This window comes from Giraffa tippelskirchi, chromosome 8 (genome assembly GCF_054371585.1).
Source record: "Giraffa tippelskirchi isolate mGirTip1 chromosome 8, T2T-mGirTip1v1.2.pri, whole genome shotgun sequence".
In the NCBI taxonomy this organism is placed as follows: Eukaryota; Metazoa; Chordata; class Mammalia; order Artiodactyla; family Giraffidae; genus Giraffa; species Giraffa tippelskirchi.
This window is the reverse complement of record NC_137282.1, coordinates 112,305,573-112,326,871: the sequence shown is the minus strand read 5'-3', so window position 1 is coordinate 112,326,871 and position 21,299 is coordinate 112,305,573. Positions and strand designations below refer to the sequence as shown.

The following is a 21,299-nucleotide window of genomic DNA, read 5'->3' as shown; positions in this document are numbered from 1 at the left end:
AATAGTTATACATAATGATCTGTATTTATATAGAATATGATTTCTTTCCTTATGCTCAGAGGATTTTAGCTGAAATAGTTCATATGTTAGGCTACAAAGGAAAGTTAATACATTCCCCAAAGCAGAAAATATACAGAGAACAGTCTTGGACTACATGCAGTGAAACTAGAAACTAGTCTCAAGAGATATAAATTAGCAACAGTGAAAGTCAAACATTTAAAAATTAAAATGAAACTAAACTCTATTACTGAATGACTTGAGTCAAAGAAGCAAATACTCAGTTATATACTATTTGAAGGAGGATAATAAAAAGCATCACTAATCAGAGATACATTAAAGTAATAGCATTAGTTTCTTTCATTATAAAACAGAAAGAAAACAAATCAAAACTAGGTATTTATCTGAGGAAGCTCAAAACAGAAAAATGGGATAAAAATAAGGGAGTAAAGAATAAGAAAATAATTTTTAAAAATAAATTGATAGGTTATAAAACTAAAAAAAAGCCCTGAAAGCTAGTTATAAAAATGATTATCTAATAATTGAATAATAAGAATAAATACTTGTTTTTCACTTATAGGTATTGTTCTATGCAGTGTGTGTGTGTGTGTGTGTGTGTGTGTGTGTGTGTGTGTGCCGTGCTTAGTCGCTCAGTCACGTCTGACTCTTCACGACCCCGTGGACTGTAGCCTACCAGGCTCCTCTGTCCATGGGGATTCTCCAGGCAAGCATGCTGGAGTGGGTTGCCATGCCCTCCTCCAGGGGATTTTCCCAACCCAGGGATCAAACCCAGGCCTCCCGCATTGCAGGCAGATTCTTTACCATTTGAGCCAGCAGGAAAGCCCATATATATAAATACATATATATAAATATACTTACCCAATCCTTATAATGATCCTGTGAATTATTGCTAGGACACTCAGTTTACAATGAGGACACTGAGGCATAGAGAGGTTAGGTAACTTTTACCTAAAATCAGAAATATAACAAGTGACAGAGCTGAGATTTAATCTCACCTGTCTCTTTTGAGTCAGGTCAGTTTCTCTGTAATCCTTAGACCCATTCAGTAACCGGTTGTCTTGGTGATGTCATCACTAACATTGTTTTTGGAGACAGACCCAGAAGGATGATCTTGGGGGTCAGGGAAGATGTGATACTGACTTCACTGTTGAACCTGTTTCATGACTTTGATCTCATTGGGGTCAGACTTGGCCAGCATGACAGAGGCAGCTGGTGTCAGATAAACCCAGATGTGGGAGGAGAGAAGAAAGTTGCACTGTGACTTCCTCTGAGCTGAAAGCCAAAAGCCTGACCCAGTACCTCTGTGTTCCATTTCCTGCCTTCTTTTGGGCTATTTGAACTTTTTTAAAAATTATATTCCATTTAAACTTATATATCACATTTTGGACTTTACCTTTGTATATTTTGGTTATGCTAGGGATTACGATAAGCATAATTAAATTTTTACAGCTTAATTGGAATCAGTACTTTACCACTTCAAGTGGGATACAGAAATAATACCATCAGATTTGTTCCTTTACCCTTCACTTATTGTCTTATATACTACACCTACGTATACATACTTGGAGAACCTCATGACAAAATGTCATTATTTTTGTTGTCAGTTGTCAAACATCTTTTCCAGGGCTCTACAAGAGAATAATTGTCCATTATATTAAGCACCCCTCATATCATTCTCCAACAAGGGGCTTCTTTGCGTCACTCCAGCCCCCTATTTCTTTCTACACCCTCTCTCCTGGCTTCAAATATCAGGAATCCTGGATTTTACATGAGGCAGGCCCTGATCCTGGACCTTGCTAAATTCTCAGGACCTGTGGTTTCCTGCTTGTGAATCTGTCAAAAGCTGTGTTACAGGGACTTCCTTCTCCGTTGGAGGCAGCAGTAAGAGATCAAGTACAAGTGTCCACAGTTGTTTCCATTTTGTTGTCCTTAGTGCCTGCAGCTGAAAATCACCCAGGTCTTTGGAAAAGCAGGGAGTGGAGGGCTCACATTTATTGGAATACCTCCCTCTCCTATGTATGCATTCTTCTACTAATAGAAGTGTCCTACTCAACTCTGATACAACGTAGCCTCTATTGTCTCAGAAACATCTCTTTTTCTATACACAAACACACATGCACACACACACATACACACACACCCACTTCATTCCTAAACAGTACACGTAATATATGTGTTTTCTCCTGGTGTTTTAACTAGGAGAGTGTATGCTATGATCCATATGTGAACACCAACCAAGGTGACCAAATAATTTATCGTGCAAGCTGGGATACTTTTGACAGTGAAAGAGGATGCTGTTACTTACACCAAGACCTTATGAAGTACATCATAAATAGCATTACAGCTGGGAATGAATGGCCAATGGTGATGTGGATACGTCTGGGAGAAACTAGTGGAAACAGTCTTGACCTCAGAGGATTGAAAGGGCATGTAAGAGCAATCTCCAGGGATGAAACAATTCAACCATTCAGAACTCTGTCCCTGAGCTGAAAGGGGTTTCCTTGAGTGCACTATCTTCTCATATTCACAACCGCTTGGCAAGGGAGATGTTATTATACCCACATCAGAGATAAAAAAAAGGCTTGGAGAGTGAATTCAAAATGTCCCCACAGCTGGAACTTCATAGAACTGACTCCAGCACTTTTCCCTCTCTGATTCCAGACACCAACCTAAAAGCTCTGTAATGTGGACTGCATACAGACTTTGACAGCAGTGGATCAGGGTTCAAATACCTGGTGCTCTGTTAGTTCTGCGACCTTAGCTGACCTGCGTGATCACAGCATTGTGAGAAAAGGTGCTTATGTTTATGCACTGCTAGTCATGCACCTTGCTCTGAGCTGAATGCTTTCTGCAAGTTATCACATTCACACTTCACTCTAACCCCATCATGTAGGCACTGTTAGAAATCACAATTTGCAAATGAGAGAAATAGTCTGAAATAACCTGGAAAGGGGCCCAATTCATGGGAGATACTCAATAAATATTAGTTCTCCTTTCCATACACAGGTCAGAGCACGGTGTTAAGTCCTGAACAATTCTGTGTTTCATAATATTGTCCTGGAAAATCTTCGGAGTAGTCCCTTTTCCTAATGAATATGCCGCCTCTCCAGTTTTTCTAAAGGCTCAAGGATTGCTTGTATAATAATACGGTGCTTATTAATTTCTTCTTCTTCTTTTTTAATGGCCAGAATCCCTCCCACTTTCTTGAAACCATTTTGTCCCATGCTGTGGTTGTGGCCATGCATGAGAAACAGCAGGTGGTGCCAGATGACAGATGGTGTGGGAGCCCGTTTCCCGGTGGGAGGGGGCGCGAACGAGCGAGCGAGCGGGCAGGCAGCTGCCAGGAGCCCGCTCGCTGGCGCCTCGCTCGCAGAAGCTCCCAATCCAGACGCACGCAAGGCGCTGTCCTTTCAGCACCACAAGCTCCGGCTAAGGAGGGAGGACTCCTGGCCGTCCTCCTCCTCTGCAAACTGGTTTGGATCTGCTCTGACCCCCAGGAGTGCTGCACAGTAAGTAGGCATTTGTTTTTGCTATAACCACTCCCCAATATCCTCCAACCCTTGCCCATCCCTTTCACCCCCACAACAACCCTATTTTGTCTAATAACGTTCCAATCAGCAGGATTGACAAGAAAAATTCAGTTGTGCTGGGCTTCTGAGGGTGGGGTGGGTACACCGTCTGACTTCCAAGGGAGCTGGAAAGAAATAAATGTGATTTGTTTATTTAGTTGGCAATCTTGCCATACGGGGGTTGCTAACTTTCCATGGAACCAAAAAAAAAAAAAAAATGGCCCTTTGCTATTGAGGAAATGGAGGCATTCCATGGCTGACTAACAGGATCAGGTTCAAGCCAGTCCTTTTTTGTTTTAAGAAATTGTATCTCCTGTAAAACCTACATATTGTGTAAAAGGGTGTACTACACATAGAGGCATTGAATGTATTTATTGTATTTTAGGGAGATTAATGGGGAAAAAAACACAATATAATAAGATAGCAATGAAGACGGTAAGGTGAAATTTATCATACTGCAGGATGACCCAGAATAGTAGGATTTATTTTTTCACTAAGAATTAGCTTTCCACTGAGATTATGTGATTATGTTAGCTCTAGTGTCTTGGCTATATTTTTAAGGTTGTATATTTTGTGTGTAAGACTGGAATTTTCCTTGAGTTTCTCAAATTTGAAAGCTGGTAAGTGCCATAGGCAGGTGGCATTTCTTGATGATTAAAGAAGTTTTCCTGGATAATAGGGATCATGTCAGGAAATCTAGCGGAAGAGTGATGACTGATGCCCACACTGAAGCCGCCAGAGTGGAGCTGTGGAGGACAGTGCTGTCTTCTCCGTCATCAGCCGTCTCTTTTCTGCTTCTCTTCCCACTGTAACTAGAATTCTACTGCTCGTCTTAGGTCTGGGAAGAAAGGCGTCAGAATGGTGAAGCTGAACAGTAACCCCAGTGAGAAGGGAGCCAAGCCACCTTCAGTTGAGGACGGCTTCCAGACCGTCCCTCTCATCACTCCCCTGGAGGTGAATCACTTACAGCTGCCTGCTCCGGAAAAGGTAAAGCAGGTGCTCCTGTCCCCATCAGCAGCCCCCGTGCTCCCCTCATCTCAGGAAATAAAGCAGCAAAAAAAATCCCACCTCTCTCAAACCCTTTCATTCCCTTACCAGCCAAGTATGTTCCCTTTCTTGTAAAATGTAGTTATGCCTTCTAGAGCATGACACCTCTTATGTTGTTTCAGATTTATGGTAAGTGCTTGTTCATGTTTTTGTTCACATACATAGGCAAAAAAATTGACATTTCTTTTTAAAAGTTTTATCATAGTGGATGAATACTAATAAGCTTCTAGATTTCATGAAAAAGAAAATGGTCTTGATTATTCTGGGAAGGTGTTTTAAAAATTGACTGCTACAAATCTGAGGACAGAGAGTTAGATGCAGTCCAACAGGCATTTAGTTTGCACCTGCTAAAGCCCTGTTCCTACCCTGGAAGTTGGTTATAAAAACATACATTACAAAATCCCTCTTCAATATAAGACTTAAATTAATATAAAGCATCATGGTAAACGCAATGCCTGAGCGTTACGAAGATTGTGAGATCACTGGAGTGGAAACAACTAAATTCTGTTGTGGCAGAGAGGGAACTGGAAGGATAGGTTAGGTCAGCTGCAGAGGGGAACATTTGAATTTGGCTTTTAAAGGTGAGTAAAATCCTCCCAGGTAGGCCATTGGAGGGAAAGGCATTTAAGGCAAAGGGCACAAATGTGCAAAGCATGGAGAGCTTTTGGGAAATAGCATGACTGGAATAGAGTGTTTTTTGGGGAGGCGTGGCTGGAAATGAGTGACTGGCTGATGGCACATCTCCTGACATGGGAGTAGTCCATGAAGAATGAGCATTTATACAAAAGTGGGGGAGTTATTCTATGAACACAGGTGGGAGAAGTGATATAAAGATCCCTCTGAGAGAACTTGGGGTTTTATAATGTGAGCTTTTGCATGCCATAAGAGATAGATTAGGAGGCAAATGATGCAGTTCCCTAGCTGAAGAGTGAACAATGGATCATTCCATTTGTTTGATTTTTCTCATTGACATCTCCAGGAGGGCATTGTGTGTCTTAACCAATTGGCTCTATCCAGTGAACAGAAGAGAAGCCAAAGCTAGATCAAGGGCCTGGCTGATTGGCTGAGGGTTGAGTCATCTGTTTTGAAAGTGCAGAGGTTGTCAATATGAAAATATGTATAGGGGTTCCAGAAATAAAGAATCAGTGAGCCATCCTGAGAAACTGATAAGGCCTTTTGAAAATAAAATTTGCTAAAAGGGAGTTAGCGCTAACAAAATGTGAAGGAGTAATATTAATTGGATATTAGTTACCTGTATAGCAGAGGTTCTCAGTTTGTACTGTATATTAGAGTTAACTGGGGAACCTTTGAAAATCTTGATACCTAGGCCACACCCCGGAACAATTATATCAGAATCTCTGGGGGGTGAGACCGAAGCATCACTGTTAATTAAACCTTCCCAGGTGGACTCCTATGTGCTGCCACAGTTGAGAACCACTGTGCTAGATGCCCATTACCCGGGGATTATACATCCATCCATGTAAGCAGGCAAAAGGTGGAGAAGGATCAGAGAAATTTGGTGATTTATCCAAACTCACAGAGGAGTAAGTGGCAATGCTGGAATTTGATCGCAGATGTAGTGGAAATTGAGGAGAAGCAGAGGGGATATTCACTCAAGGTTTTGCGAAGTTTTAGGAAAAATCTTTCCCCTTTAGTCTCAAGGATCTATACGTCCCTGAGAGGCATGCAAGGAAAAGGGACTGTGGTGAGGTTACCTCTTCTCTTAACTCTACACACACCTGCGGGTCATCCAGAGATACCATGGTCTCTGTCACCCCTTACTCCTCACCCCATTTCCCACCTCCAAGGACTTCTTCCTCTCCTTGAGACAGGAAATGTGCCTGGTAACCACTGAGCTAGTCCAGATGTGCCAAAAAAACTGTCCCAAAGCCTGAAGATAAGTACATTATGGACTTGCATGCGTGGAAAGGGAAACCAGTGCATCCTGAAGGGTGAAAATCCTTGAATGGACACATCCCCCAGGGGCACCTCACAGACTTTGGCAGGTGTTCTTGACAGAGTCTTCATACCAGGTGGGCCTCAGTGTCCTCTGTGAAGTGGGGGATCACACCTACTTCATAATAGTCAGGGCAGTGTTAGATGTGGCCTTATATATACAGTGCCTGGCACAAAACTAACCATAAGAGAATAATAATGATCATTTTCATGTGCTACTTATGCTAGACTGTAAGTCAGAAGTACACACATGCACACAAACCTAGAATTTTCTTTCATCCTTTCAGTAGTTAATAGGATCTGATAAAGGAGTTGCTCCTTTAATCCAGTTTTTAAAGATGATGAAACTCAGGCATGGTGGAAAAGTCACTTCCCAAATCCCAGAGTTGATAAGCCTCCTGGCAAAGCCTGGGGAACCCAGAGCCCAGGCAGTGCTGTTCTAGAAACTTCCACCTCAGCAGGAATAGGGGCCCAGCTGGTTCAGCCTCAGCCTCCTCGTGGGTAGAGGGGGACTCACCCTTACAGGGCTTTAGAGAAGGCGAGGAGAGTTCTGACACATTTGTCAGCTCTCTCATTAGGTCCAGCCAGATGGTGAGGGTTTAAAGCTAAAAAGGTTATCAGAAAGGCGTATATTAGATCCCAATATCATGAGTTTTCTTCCTGAAAATGTAAAATGCAGAGTGTGCTTTGGCATGTAATACAGACAATTATTTCTAGATTTGTCCACTGAATACTCTTAGTGTGGAATGTGAGCTTCTGGGGGAAAGGTTTTGGAGGCTAAGTGGAGAGAATGAGTATGTCTGAAGCCCTTGCTCTGGGCTAGAAATGGGCTGTGTGGGGCATTCACAGCTATTGCTTCAGTTAATATTCCCAGCAACGCTATGAGGTGGGCGTTCGTGCCCACATTCCACTGGTGGGGAAACCGAGGCTCAGATCAATAGACTTGCCCAAGCTTCACAGAGAGAGTGGAAGAGCTGAGTTTGGAAGCCCATGCCCCTGGCACCTCAGTTTCCCCTTCTGCACCTTGCTGCCATCAATAATGAGAAACTTCCCACCCCAGGCAGTGCTTCCTCAAACTCTGATTCCTTCCTTCCTGGCTGAGGCTCCTCGTTGTGCTCTCTTGGACCTGCAGGTGAGGCCTGGGGCTATCCTGGAAAGAGAGCATCACGGCCTCCAGCGCTCCCTCCCTCCCCAGTGCTGGAGGAGCTGTGCCTGCCTTAGGAGCGGAGACCTCGTGCCTGTTGTCCCACCTCTTCTATCACTCTAATCAGTCCTGCACACCACACCTGCGGTAGTGCCCCCAGAGGTGTGATGAGTCCTTCTCCCTTGGAAAGCATTTCCAGTCCTCCCCACAGGGTACAGTCCTCAAATCCTGACCTTGACACTCCAGGTCCTCCATCATCTGCCCCGCTGGCTCCCATTCCTACCACTTCTCACTTTGTACCTTGAACACCAGCATGGCAGAACTACCTCGAGCCATTGCTCTCAACCAGGGGGTGATTCCGCTCCATGCTAGAGGGACATTTGGCTGTGTCTGGAGACAGTTTTTGGTTGTGACAATTGGGGAGGGTGGTGCTTTGGGCCAGAAATGCTGGTAAATGCCCTACAATGCACAAAATGCCGCCTCTGAAGAATTGTCCTGCCCAAAATGTCTACAGTGCTGAGGTTGAAAAACCAGCCCTGGAATTTTCCATCCTCTCCAAGGTGTTTCTTGCTCCCTCCTTCTTTCCTAGGCCATTCCTTCTGCCCAGAATGGCCTGCTTGTCCCTTTTCCGGTCTGATAAGCCAGTGGTCATGGGAGCTCTAAACCCAGTTCAGATGGCAGCTCTCCTGGACACCCTTCCTGGCCACTCATAATTATAGCTAAGGTTATACTTACTATGCTGGAAGGCAGGAACTCATTCTTTCATTCACTCATCCAGCATTTCTATGGGTCACCTTCTACGTGCTGGGCACTATGTTAGGCTACACATACATAGCCAGGAAAAGTCAGGCATGATCATTGGTTTCATGGAGCTTCTAGTCCCAGTGAGAAAGAGGGTCTTCAAACAAGCCAGCACACAAATAGAAGTTCAGAGATGCAACTTGCAAGAAGGGCTATTAAGGAAAGAGTAAGGTGCTAGATTGTAAAGGATAAGCCTTCAGAGGGCTTAATTATGGTGGAACGGTGGTCAATTATGGTGGAACGGTGGTCAGGGAAGGTCCTTCTGAAGAAGGAGCCCTGGCTGAAAGCTGGAGGATGGGTGGGTAAGGGGAGTAGAGGCAGAGGCATCAGCATGTCGACAGGCCCCGAGGGGATGAGAAGGCCAGTCAAGAGGTCGAGTTGCCTGGGTGCCCTGAGTGAGGGGGGCAGATGGGGCACACAAGGCGCAGTGGACACCAGTTCACATGGTACATTTTTGGAAGGGGTTTAAAGAAGTCGAGTAACAGAATCAGATTTCTATTTTAGGAAGATTCCTCTGGCTGCTGTGGGCTACCCTACGGCCTGGTCTCTTCTTCCTCTTTTCTTCCCATCCATCTTTCAAGTGAGGCAGCACCAGAGAAATTTTCCCCAAATAGAGGCTACTGGGTTTCTAGCTGCACCCTCCCCTCCATGAGTCGGGGAAGAAAAGAGCGGAGGGCAGGAGACCAACTAGAAAGTCTCTGCTGTGTTTGTGATCGGCAACAGAAATGGGGAGATGGATGGATGGATTATGACAGTGCTGGGTCAGTCCTGCGGAGCTTTTCCCACTAGGCCTGAGGGTCCTGGCTCTGTCTCATGTTTGTAGCCTTGGTTCTGGCATATGGTGGGAAATGATGGCTGAATGAGATCCCCGGCCCCTTGCCTAGTGTAAAGGTAGGCTTAGTTAATCCACTTAAATCTAAGCAGTTTGGTAGCTCTCTCCATGCCATGGGAGCAAGCTCTTGAGAAATTGGAACATTAGTCTGTAGATACCAAATTCCAGGATGTGCCTTTGGTTTATTTAAGTGACCACGATAACCCAGGTAACTGCACGACTCCTCTATGACATCATGACCACTATGTCCATATGAAAACAGGCTCAGAGAAGTAAAATACTATCCTAGAACACACCAAAAGAAAACAATGCAGCCAAGATCTGCACCCAGGAGTCTGGGAAATGCCAGCTAAAGGATGGTTAGTCCCCTGAAAGCAAGCCAGAGAGGCACAACCCTCCTTGGCAAAGGCCCAGATGAATCATGTATTCAGCAAAGCCAGCTGCGAGGCTCTAGGCAGTTTGTTCCTTTCCTTTCTACTGATTACTGAATCTTTACACGTCCCACAGGAGGTTGGCTCACCTGCTTGTGGGAGGAAAGGAATGCAGACATTAAAAGGTGTATTATTAATGTTTGGCACACTTCACATTTTGTGTGGTAGACCACATGTGCTATGTTGTCCTCGAGACTTGTATTCAAATTTCAGCTAAACTATTCATGTGCTGTGTGGCTTTAGGCAAGTTGCTTGGTATCGCTGGGCTTTTTTTTGTTTTCTTGCTGTGCAATGAGCGTAATAGCTACCTAATAGGGTTACTATGAGGAAACAAGTGAAAATTGTCTAATGACACAGACGTGGGGCTCATTGACAGTTTCCTTTCTCTCCCTGGTTATTCAGACTATGTTCTCCCAAAAGTGACATTTTTGGAGGATGACTATAAAAGCAAAACTTGCTGAGAAGGATGGGGTTTCAACGTGGAGGTTCAGGGGTTCGACGGGGCAGATCTGGATAGATGCTGGGCAAAGGAGATGCTTCTCCTGTCACTGAGTCCTGCGTGCTTTCTTGGTCTTTGTCGTGGCTTCACCAGAGGATTTATTTTTGTCCCTGATACACAGGATCAGAGAACCATCAGCCTTTCCCTGGGAAGCAGAAAATGCACATCCCTGCAGATTCCAGGCTGATAGAGTCCCCTTGTTCTGCTCTTTAGGGGTTCACAAGAGACAGATTGTGCATCACCCCAAATTGGGGCAAAGGCTCTGACTAGCTGATTCCAACAAATAGACAGAAAGTGACCAATAAGCAGGGTAACAATTCTTTATAATTTAAAACATAATAATTTTAAATGGAACATAACATTATACATATGTGATTGGCAAAAAAAAAAAAAAAAGTGATAATGCCTGGTGTTGCTAACGCTAAGGGAAAGCAGATCTTCTTGTTGCACTCCGCTTGGTTATATAATTTGATGCAGTGGTTTTTAGAGGGTATTTGGACATTACTTATAAATTAAAACTGTATATCCCATTTGACTGGTATGTTGCTACTGGTGCAGAAATTTATCCTATGGATATATTTTTTGAATCTCCAAAGGCATATATGTATGTGGAGATTGGAGTGGTTAAACAAATGTTCCATGAGATTGAAGTGGTTACATAAACCCTAGTGCATGGATGTGGAAAAATAAGCAATTGTTATAAGGATGAGACAGATTTGCTTGTGTTTGTGCTAATGTGGAAAAAGCAACAGACACATTGCTCCTTTAAAACCACTTTGAAGAATGTGGCATGGAGTAATCCCATGTGTGGAAATATGGGTGTATGTTTCATTCTTATAACTCATAAAACAGTCTTGAAAAGACACACAAGAAACCATCGAATGGTTAGGACTACAGATGGGGTGGTTGGGGCCCATTCAAAGACTATATGTACATATATATATAATTCTACAAGTTTCATACTTATTTTTTTACCATGAGAATATATCAAATTTTGTATATTTAAAAAAAAAAATCACCTCCATTTCACAGGTGGCAAAACAATCTCAGAGAGCTGAAGTGCTTTACCTGCTTCTGTTCACACATAGGGAGACCACTGTGGAGTGAGCCAGTGCCCCTGCAAGTAAAGGGTGGCCTATATAGAGGCACATGCATTGTAACAATGCAGTTGGGATTCGAATCCTAATTCTACCACCTACTTACTGTGTGACCCTGGGCAAGTTTACTCACCACTCTGTCCCTCTGTTTTCTTGTTAAAATGAGGACAGTTATATCTTACTTTAAGAAGTGTTTAAAGGGTAAAACGAGAAAAAGCATGTCAAATGTTTATCACAGTACCTGGCACAGAGTAAGTGCTTAATGCAAGGTTGTTATTATGGTTGTTGTTACCATCATCATCATCAATTCAGTCCCATAATCAGGATCGTTTTTCCTGGAGTGCACAGGGGTGCAAGAAGGGTTGAACTGTGAGGTGCGCTGGGCTTCTGCCCTGTCGAGGATGGGTCTGGATGGCAGAGCTATGGACCTTGCTGTAGGGACTCCAGCCTGGGCAACTAGCCTCTGCTCAGAGCAGGAGCTGGCAGTCCCTGTAGGACCCAATGAAGAGTCCCTCATCTTCCCCAGCTATTTGCCTTGTCATAGAGTTGAAGAGTCATACACTTACCGGGCTAGTCCATCCATATGCTTCCTTCATGGCCAGTATTCCATTCTGCCCTGAGAAATCAAAGGCCCAGCAAGGAAAAGAGATTTGAACCCACAGAAAGCACCCTGGACTGGGAGTCAGCAGGTCCATACTAGAATCCTGGCTGTGTGACCTGCAGCAAATCCTTTCCCCTTTCTGGGCTTCCATGTTCCCATCTGTGGATTGGTGGGATTGGACAATACTACCACTAATGTTCTTTGAACACCAATATCTTACTTGTGTTCTGGGCCTAGTGCCAAACTTCAAGGGCCCAGGGAGAGACTTAAACGCAAAGAGATGGATTGTGAGTTGGGAAGTGAGGTGGTAAATGGAAGAAGGTTCCCAGCTATGTACCCAGGCCCCACTGGGGTAACTTCACCTTTCTGTTTGGGTGCAGGATTCACTCATTTGTGCATTCATTCAATAGCATTTATAGAGCATCGGGTGCCACAGGATCAGAGTTTGAGCGCTATGATTTTTGAATGATGACATTACTAGTGGCAATTGATCTGAGCCAGAAGCCCAGGCTCAAGCCTTGACTTAGCCCATTAGTGGTTATGTGAGGTTGTGCAGTCATTTCTGCTCCCTGAGACCCCGGCTCTTGTAAAATGGGGATACTCTCTCCTTTCTCGGAGTGATTGAAAGGATTGGCTGAAATATAGGATGTAAAGCTTTTGGTACAGTGCCAGGCACATAGCAGGTACCTTAAAAATTATAGAAAAGAGCATCATGTTCTTCAGCTTGAATACCAGCTTGACCACTTACCTGTCATTTGATCAAAGGCAAATGACTGAAGTCTCTGAGGCTAAATTTCCTTGTCTGAAAGATGGGAATAATAGCGATCTTAAAGGAGAGATGTGAGGGTCAGAGAGAATGCTATAAGTGGGGGAGTGGGTATGAGACTTTATAAGTACACATGAGTAGCACTGTGTCTGGCACACAGGAGGTGCTCAGAGGCTAGCTGTTCATTGTCCTGCTCCTAACTTCTCTCTTTGCTGCAAGAATGAGCTGAAAGGGATGGCTTAGATCTATTTCTGGCCTGTGACAGTCCAGCTCAAAAAAATACAATTATGCTCCTTGTCAGCACTTCTACACTTTTATTTATTGTTCCTGCCAATCCTAGGGCCTCCTCGTGTGGGAACCTCTTCATTATTGATAATCCTGGGAAGTAGTATTTTAAATTTTTATAATCTGTACTTTGCACCATCTGAACCACCATGTATTATCTGGCCTTGCCAGCGAAGGGGGAATATATCCAGACAAGGGGTCCTTTTGGGATGAATAATTTATCCCATTTTCACAATGCCAATTATATTAAATTATGTTCTTCATATCAACTGCCAACAGAACAATAGGGACTGATGTATTGATATGAAAAGAGAACAAATTTATTTCTTTGCTTAAATTCAAAATGATATTTGAAAACCAGGAGTTTCATTCTTCCAAGTCTCTATAAAACCCCACTTTTAATAAAAACGAGTAGAAAGAATTTTTCCTCCTGTCTCCCCACATTTTCATTACATTTCTGTTATTAATCAAGCAGCTCAGAGCTCCATTTTGCTCCATTTTTTTTCAACTGCAGAAAATAGAACCTTTTTAGCAAATTTGTTTTCTCTTTTCTCTCTTTCTTTGCATAAACAAGCTGATTCCTCCAAGGTACAATTAATAATGATTGGATAACATTTCTTATGCTTTCTCCTTCATAGCACTAAAAAAAGTCACTGTTACTATGTCTCCTTTTATAGAAAGGATCTGTTTCTGGCGCCAGTCCACGGGAACAGCACACCACGCTTCATGACATGCCCAATAGCTGGCTGATTCCAGTAACTGGAGGGCTGTTTTTTCTTGCTCTCTGCATCTCTCCAGTGTGTCTCCATTGTGCCAGAGGCTTCTCCTCTACTTGTGATGCATGCCTGGAAAGCCATCCTCTGGTTTGCAAACTTTCCTTAGCTCCTCACTGCTCTCGAGTTCATCTTTAATATGCGAGGCAAGGCATGCAGAGCCTCGGCTTACCCCTCCCATCACCCGCTCTGTTCCCCGTCCACTCAAAACTACGTCTTTGTGGTCCTCCCAGGGCCAGCCTCCTGGGTGTCTTCTGAATGTTTGCTGGCTGATGCTCTCTTAGTCTAGAAAGCTCTTTTTATTTGGATTTTGGGAGTCAAGGATGGAAGCAAGGAAGATGGTCAGAGCAAACGTTCATGGAGAGAGGATGATGCTCTGGACTAGGGCAGTATAATTGGACAAATGAGTCTATTTGAGAGAAAGTTTTGAGGAAGCTGAGACTAGTGGTGGGATGGATTTGGAGACTGAAGGGAAGGGAGGGATCGTGAGAGACTCCTGTATATGACTTGACATAAACTGGCTTATCATGCTGCTATTTTCTTAGCTAGGGATTACACAAGGAAGAGAATGTCAAGGGCAAGATGGTTGGAGAAGGTGAGTCAGGTACCCAAGAGCTTTGCTGTGGACATGATAAATTCAGGTGTGTCTGTGCAAGGGCAGACATCCAGTAGGGTAATCTGAATGCTGAATAGGGTCTGAGTTGGAGATGTAACTTTGAGACTTATGAGAATAAAGATGGAGCTTGAAGTGATAGGAGTAAGAACCTTCAGAAGGAATTTGTAGGAAAGAAGTATCCCATGACCTAACCCTGAGAGATTCTAATGCTGAGAGGTTAAGCAGAGTGGGTGGGACTTGAGGAGGAAACTGAGGAGGGATGGTCAGTGAGCAGGAAGAGGACCATGGACCTGGGAGGAGGACTTTATGGAGGAGTGAGTGAGCAAGCCTGTCAGATATAACTGAGAGGTCAAAAAAGACCAGTCCAGGGGACTGCCCATTTGTTCCAGGCAAATAGGCAAAGACCTGCTTTTGATGTGAAGAAGGGGTTCTAGTAAGCTAATATTTCCTTGGGGCAAAGGTAAAATATTACCTGGATTGCTTTTGGAGAAAGTATGGCTTAGCTCAAGGGAGGAGCAGATGACTGAGGATGGACATAGGGTCAGGGGTCCCCTTGTCTGCTGGCCTAGTTTGAACCTGGTGGTTTGGGAAGTGTTCTGAAGCCAAAAGAAGTGTTTTCATTAGAAACTCATTCAGAGCATAAGCAACATCGCTTAGGTGTTCAAGGCAAAGCAGGATGTGGAGGGCTATGACCGCAACTCTGCCTAAACTCAGCATCCCTCTTACTACTGTAAATGGTAATTGGGATACTATATATTTATTATGGCAATTATAGTAGAATGATATGCCTGTAATGGTTATTCATTGTTTCATTTCAGCAGTAATATTTGTTTAGTTTTGTCCCTGTCTCAACATGTTGACTGCTGCATGAGGTCTTTTAAATTTACATGGGATGATATAAATGGTCTAGAGCTCTTTGAGAAGTTTTGAGAAAGATGTCTATAAAATAGAAGGGCAGAGGGGAAGACTAAGCAGCAAATGCTTCTTGACATTTGATGTGTGATGCTTGAGATAAGTCTGATGGCTAAGGATCTAGAAATGAAGAAGTCTAATTAAGAGATGGTTGAGATGGACTTTTTAATGTGGGAAGGAATTTTGGTTTTTCTGTTTTTATGTAACCAGTTACCAAAGCTTTAGTACTTCAAAACAACACAAATTGATTGCCTCATAGGTCAGAAACCTCACAGGCTTTTATAGGTCAGAAATCCAGTCACAATTTAGGTAGGTTGTCTGCTCAGAAGGGTCTCACAGTTCTGAAGTCAAGGTGTCAGCTGCATTTTACCTGATGCTTGGGGTCTTTTTCCAAGCTCACGCAGGTTATTGGCAGAATTCAGTTACTTGTGGTTGTAGGACTGAAGTACCATTTTCTTGCATGCCCTTACTATCAACCGGCATCATTTTCAGCTCCTAGAGTCCACCCTCAGGCACTGGCTGCATAGCCCTCTCCAACATGTTGACTTAGTTCTTGAAGGCCAGAAGGAGCATCTCTCTCCAGTCCACTGTGATGGAGTTTTAGATAGCATAACATACTCATGGGAGTGACTGTGCCATCAGATTCATGGGTGCTGTCCACACTCTTGAGGAAAGAGATTATATGGGGGTGGGGATAGGGTGGGAAGTTTGGGGACTATCTTAGAATGCTGTCTAGCGTAAAAGGCAAAGGCAATTATTGCCCCGAGTTTTATGGGTTACATAGCACACTGACCAGGAAATTCACTAAGCTTAGAAATAGATACTGAGTTGTATTATAATATATTTACATATACATGCACACATCAGACATATACACACATATAACATGAAAAATTGGGAGAAGAAATTATAATTCCCAGTTTGTAAATATTTTTAAAAATGATCAGACATATAAATTTTCTATGCATTTCATAACATGCCAGTTGATCTAGTGCTATCCCAACAGTTTTTAATCATTACAGTTTGTAGAGTATCTTTTAAGTTCACAAAACACCAGCATATTTCATTTGGCCCTTCCCAGAATATTGTGAGTTTCTAATAGAAACAGCTAGCCTGTGGAGGCCACACAGCCATCTCTAGAGGTCTTCCCTGGTAGCTCAGCTGGTAAAGAATCCACCTGTAATGCAGGAGACCTCAGTTTGATTCCTGGATCAGGAAGATCCCCAGGAGAAGGGATGTGTTGTGGTTCACTTTGCATAAAATGTCTTGGCTTGTTCACTCAGAAAAACTGTATCCATCCTTGAAAACCCCCTTTTTTAGACCATGCTTGAAGAGCATCATTCTTGAGAAATCCTTGTGTTGTTCTGTAAGGGCTGGATAGGGAGGACCTACAGGTTGTCATGTACAAGCCAGGCCCAAACTACATCTGCTTCAGACATCTATTGTAAAAACATTTGGCAGCACTCAGAGGCAGTGTTCAAAAACACATTTATTATTGAATAAACGATGTGAGTGCTTGATTTATATTGACTCATTTAAGCCTCCTAAAAACCCAACCAGGCAGTTATGGTTATTTTCCCATTTAATGGATGAGAAAACCAAGACACAGAAGGCTCAGTGCTGGAGTTGGGATTCAAACACATTGTGCAATCTTTCATCTCCCTACGATATTGACAATGTCAGTATCTGCCCCACAACACAGAATCAAGTGCCCAGTGCCTGCTGTACAGTACATTTGCAAAGCATGAGGGATATTTTTTCACTAGTGGCAAGGAGGCTTCTGTTTTCTTCTTCTTTAGAGCAAGAGATAGAAGAAAATTGAACATTCCTTGACTCCATTCTCCCCCCAAACCCCTCACCCTTGTTTGACTGTATCGTTTCTTTGTTTAAGGAAGCCAGAGATCACTTTTTATTGTTTGGAGGAGCAGAATCGAAAGCAAGTGGGGCACAGCAACAGAATTTACATCTGCAAATGAATTCTATGTGTCAGGGAGGGAGTGGTGTTTTCCATGGGCTGGGACCCAGATCCTCCCTAACCAGCATATTTAAGTGCCACAGAGGAGCTGTTCCATCATGGAAGTTCCTCCCCTACTCCTTCCTTTTTGAGCTGTATTTTGTCCACAGTATGCCTCAGAGATCTTGAAGAGCATTCTTCATAGAATTCTTGCAGGAGGAGTCCATACACTTGACTATCATTTCTAGGAAAACTTGGGGTGAAATTTTCATTGAAAATTCAGTTAATTTAAGCTCTAATGAGAAGACTGGTCGTAGTTAGAAGATTGCTTCCTTTGAGCTGTGTTACCTTGGAGATGTGACTTGGCGACTCTGTGCTCCAGTTTCCTTTTCAGGAGAATGGAAGTAGTAGTGGTTTGTGGATAAGGTTTATGGAGAGCTTGATCTAGCCCTGGCACATAATAAATTATTCCAAAAATATTGCCCATTATCATCTCATTTAACCCTCAAAACAGTCTTGTTAATTAGGAGTTATGATTATGATCATTGTCCTTACTTTACAAGTGAGACCCTGAGGCTCAGACAGCTCCTATGTTCCCCATGACACCGTGGCAATCAGCAATAGTTATTGATTATCTGTCAAGTTTCTTTTTTCTTCAACTTTGCCTACACAGTGGGACGAAGTTCCATAAATGTCTTGGCAGGTTGACAGCTTATCTTGAAAAGATATTAGCCTCCTCTGCAAAATATTCAGACTTCAGAAAAATAAGATGATACAATAGATTCAATAGACCTTTATATTTTATTTTGTGGAAGTCTCTAAATTAAACTGGAATTAAGTATATGTGCAAAAGTTTAGCTACAAGATGTTCATCATAGCTTGCTTAGATAATCCAAACTGTGGAAACAACCTACATGTTCAGCGGTCAATACTGTTGTAGTATACACATAAAGTGAAATATTAAGCGACATCAAAAGGCAAACTGAAATCATATATTTGTCTACATGAAAAAAAGTGTTAGTGTAGTGTTGTGTGATAAAAAGAAGTGCCAGTCCATTTCACAAAAATGTATTTGTATAAATAGCTAATACATAAATACAATATAATGCATATATATGCATGTAAAAACATCTGAAAAAGTGTGACCAGAATTGTCACCTACGGTTGTCTCTGTTGGAATGGGAAAATATTATGGATAATTTGAATTTTTAATTTTCTTGTGTGTGTTTGAGGAAGTGTGTGTTTTCTGATCTTTATGCAATATATAGTAAATTCTAGTTACTAAAAAAGGAACAGAAAACTCTTCCAAGTATTTATGTGTGCTAACACTGGTTGATCATTTTAGGTGATTGTGAAGACAAGAACAGAATATCAGCCTGAACAGAAGAACAAAGGGAAGTTTCGGGTGCCGAAAATCGCCGAATTTACGGTCAGTGTCTTGATGGTGTAACAGAAAGACTGCATATGAGTCACTGAGTCTAATCAAATAACAAAACTCTGCCTCTTGAGGATGAATTAGCCTCTCTCTTGCCCTGAAAAGTTCAGACAATTTGCTAATTGTTAAATGTGTCTCATTTCTTCTTTTACTTCTGGTCCCTGTCCCTCTGTCTTTCCATCACAGTCACCAGGAAATGTGATGGAAATGTGTAAAGAAATGCAAATTGTAGACAGTGAGCGATTGCAACAAATACAAAAAAGACAAAGGGAGATAAAAGTTGACTTAGTGGTAAAAACTAGATGATTGAATTTCTATTTCTTGGTGGAGGGTTCACTAGGAGAACTGAGGAGTATATATCACTGTGATGAATTGCATGAAGGAGCCATGAAACCTGCTCTGCAAGGATGTATGGAGGAACCTCAGGAAAGTACCCTGGGGAAGTCACTTAGGACTTAGGTGGTGGAGGAGAGTACAGCTTGTGCAAAGGCCCTGAGGCTGGAGGGGAGTTGGACCCAACACCGAATGGGCATAAGGGCAGTGAATCTGGGCTCTGGGAGAGGTGTGGGGAGCAGGCAGAGAGGAGGCAGGAGAAATGGACAGAGGGCAGACAATCCTAGGCCTCAAATGCTGTATGGAGGAATTTGGGTTTTTATGAAGAAACTTGAGAAGGACTTCAGGTAAAGGAAGGACATGATTAAAGTTGGTTTTTGGAAAAAGCAGATTGGCTTTTACATGACTAACAGAGTGTAGTGGGCAAGAGGAAGCATGAGGAGACTGTTGGGCTACGGCATTTGTCCACATTCAAACACTAATAGTGGCTTAGAGAAGGATGGTGAGCGGATTAGAGACCTAAAAGATATTTTGGAGGCACAGTCTGCCGTGGAGACAGTAGAATAAGTGTTTCTGTAGAAGGATGCTGGAGCAGTCTGGCTGGGTTTGAGCTCTTGTTTCTGCCTCATACCAGCCATGTGGCCACAAGCAAGTCAGTTATTGTTGTTTAGTTGCTAAGTCATGTCTGACTCTTTCCAGCCCCATAGACTGTAGCCCACCAGGTTCCTCTGTCCATGGAATTTCCCAAGCAAGAATACTGGAGTGGGTAGCCATTTCCTTCTCCAGGAGATCTTCCTGACCCAGGGATCAAATCCACATCAAATCACCTGCCTGCATTGGCAGGTGAATTCTTTACCACTGAGCCACTTGGAAAGTCCAAGCAAGTCAGTAAACCTCACTTATCAAAGGGAGATACCAGAAGGTTACTGTGAGGATGACGTACAGAATACATGCAAAGCAGATGAAGTACATGACTAATAGCAGCTATTTTGTGTCAACTGTGGCTCAAGGGCTTTGGATGTGAAAACAGTCCTTGGTTGCTTGTCTGGGGATTGGAGCATGTATGCGGGTACATATACTGGTCTGCTTCTGTCCCTGTCTTTCTCCCTGCTAAATCTATATTAGAGCAGCTGGGTGTGTGAACCTGGGAGGAAGGATGGCACCTCTGTGTACATCCCCCAGCATGTGGGACGTCCCTGGATGTTGACCCCTCTTAAAGGGCAAGGATTGCTTTTATTTCTGACTGTGACTTTAGTGTCTGGCACACAGCACGGGCCCAGTGAACTTGGACCTGGCCTGAACTGCATGCAGGTACCTACCGGCAAGAGCCAGTGGGTAGCCATGAGGGGAGAATGGGAGTGTCTTGGTGCACAATGTATGGGCACCAGGCCAGGGGGTAAAGCTGACCTGTCCTCCTAGCAGCAGAGATCGTCAGAAATACGCCCAGATTCATGAGCACAAATGTTTACTGCAGTGTTATTTGTAAACTCAAAGCATTGGAAACAATGCTAGGTTTTCAGCAACTTTCTCATGATTCCATATGTAAGACCACATACATAGGATTGACTCTTTCAACAATTTCTTAAGAACCACTTTTGCAGGGTGAGTAGTTTACTCTGAATTATGGGCTCATGAGATATTTCCTTCTTTCTTCTACTTTCCCAGTTCTACAAGAGCATGATGTTACAATAATTAGAAAAAAATTAGAAGCATTTAAAAATGTTATTCGTTTTACCAAATAGAGTGTTACAGTTTTTGATGGAATTAATCCTTATTTAGCAATCATTTAAAATGATGGCTATGAAGACATGTGATAATTTGGGCAGATACTTATTATAGAGGAGGTTGAGTGAAAAAAGCAGAGATTAAAATTGTATGTTTTCTATGATTGGAATTATGAAAAAACCGCAAGTATATAGAGGAAAGAAATGTCTCAAAATGTCATCTGTGGCCGTATCATCAGCCATGGTGTTGGGACCACGCTGTTCTGTGTTTGTCTCCTCTTTGTTGGCAACTTCTGGTGATACAGCTGTTTTATCATATGGTAAAACATCACATCACATCATGGGGCCCATGGGGCCCTGAGAGGCTGATATAGTCCCGTTTTTTTCAAGAGGAACTTTAGCTTAGAGCAGCAGTGCAGCCTGCTCCCCCACTAGCCAGTGACCGGGACTTTCTGTTCATCCAGGCGGCCTGCCGTAGGTAACTATGGGTTAGAACAGAAATGAGT

At 43.0% G+C, this 21,299-nt stretch overlaps 1 protein-coding gene across 1 annotated transcript in view; it reads left to right on the top strand.

Annotated features, from left to right (window-relative positions):
- Positions 1-3,212: 3,212 nt before the first annotated feature.
- NSG2 (neuronal vesicle trafficking associated 2) overlaps positions 3,213-21,299 on the top strand; it is a 64,914-nt gene continuing 46,827 nt past the window's right edge. Inside the window, exons 1-3 of the mRNA XM_081523555.1 lie at positions 3,213-3,527; positions 4,424-4,574; positions 18,647-18,730. Coding sequence (XP_081379681.1) covers positions 3,241-3,527; positions 4,424-4,574; positions 18,647-18,730 — 522 coding nt within the window. The 5' untranslated portion in view covers positions 3,213-3,240. The remainder of the gene's footprint in view (positions 3,528-4,423; positions 4,575-18,646; positions 18,731-21,299) is intronic.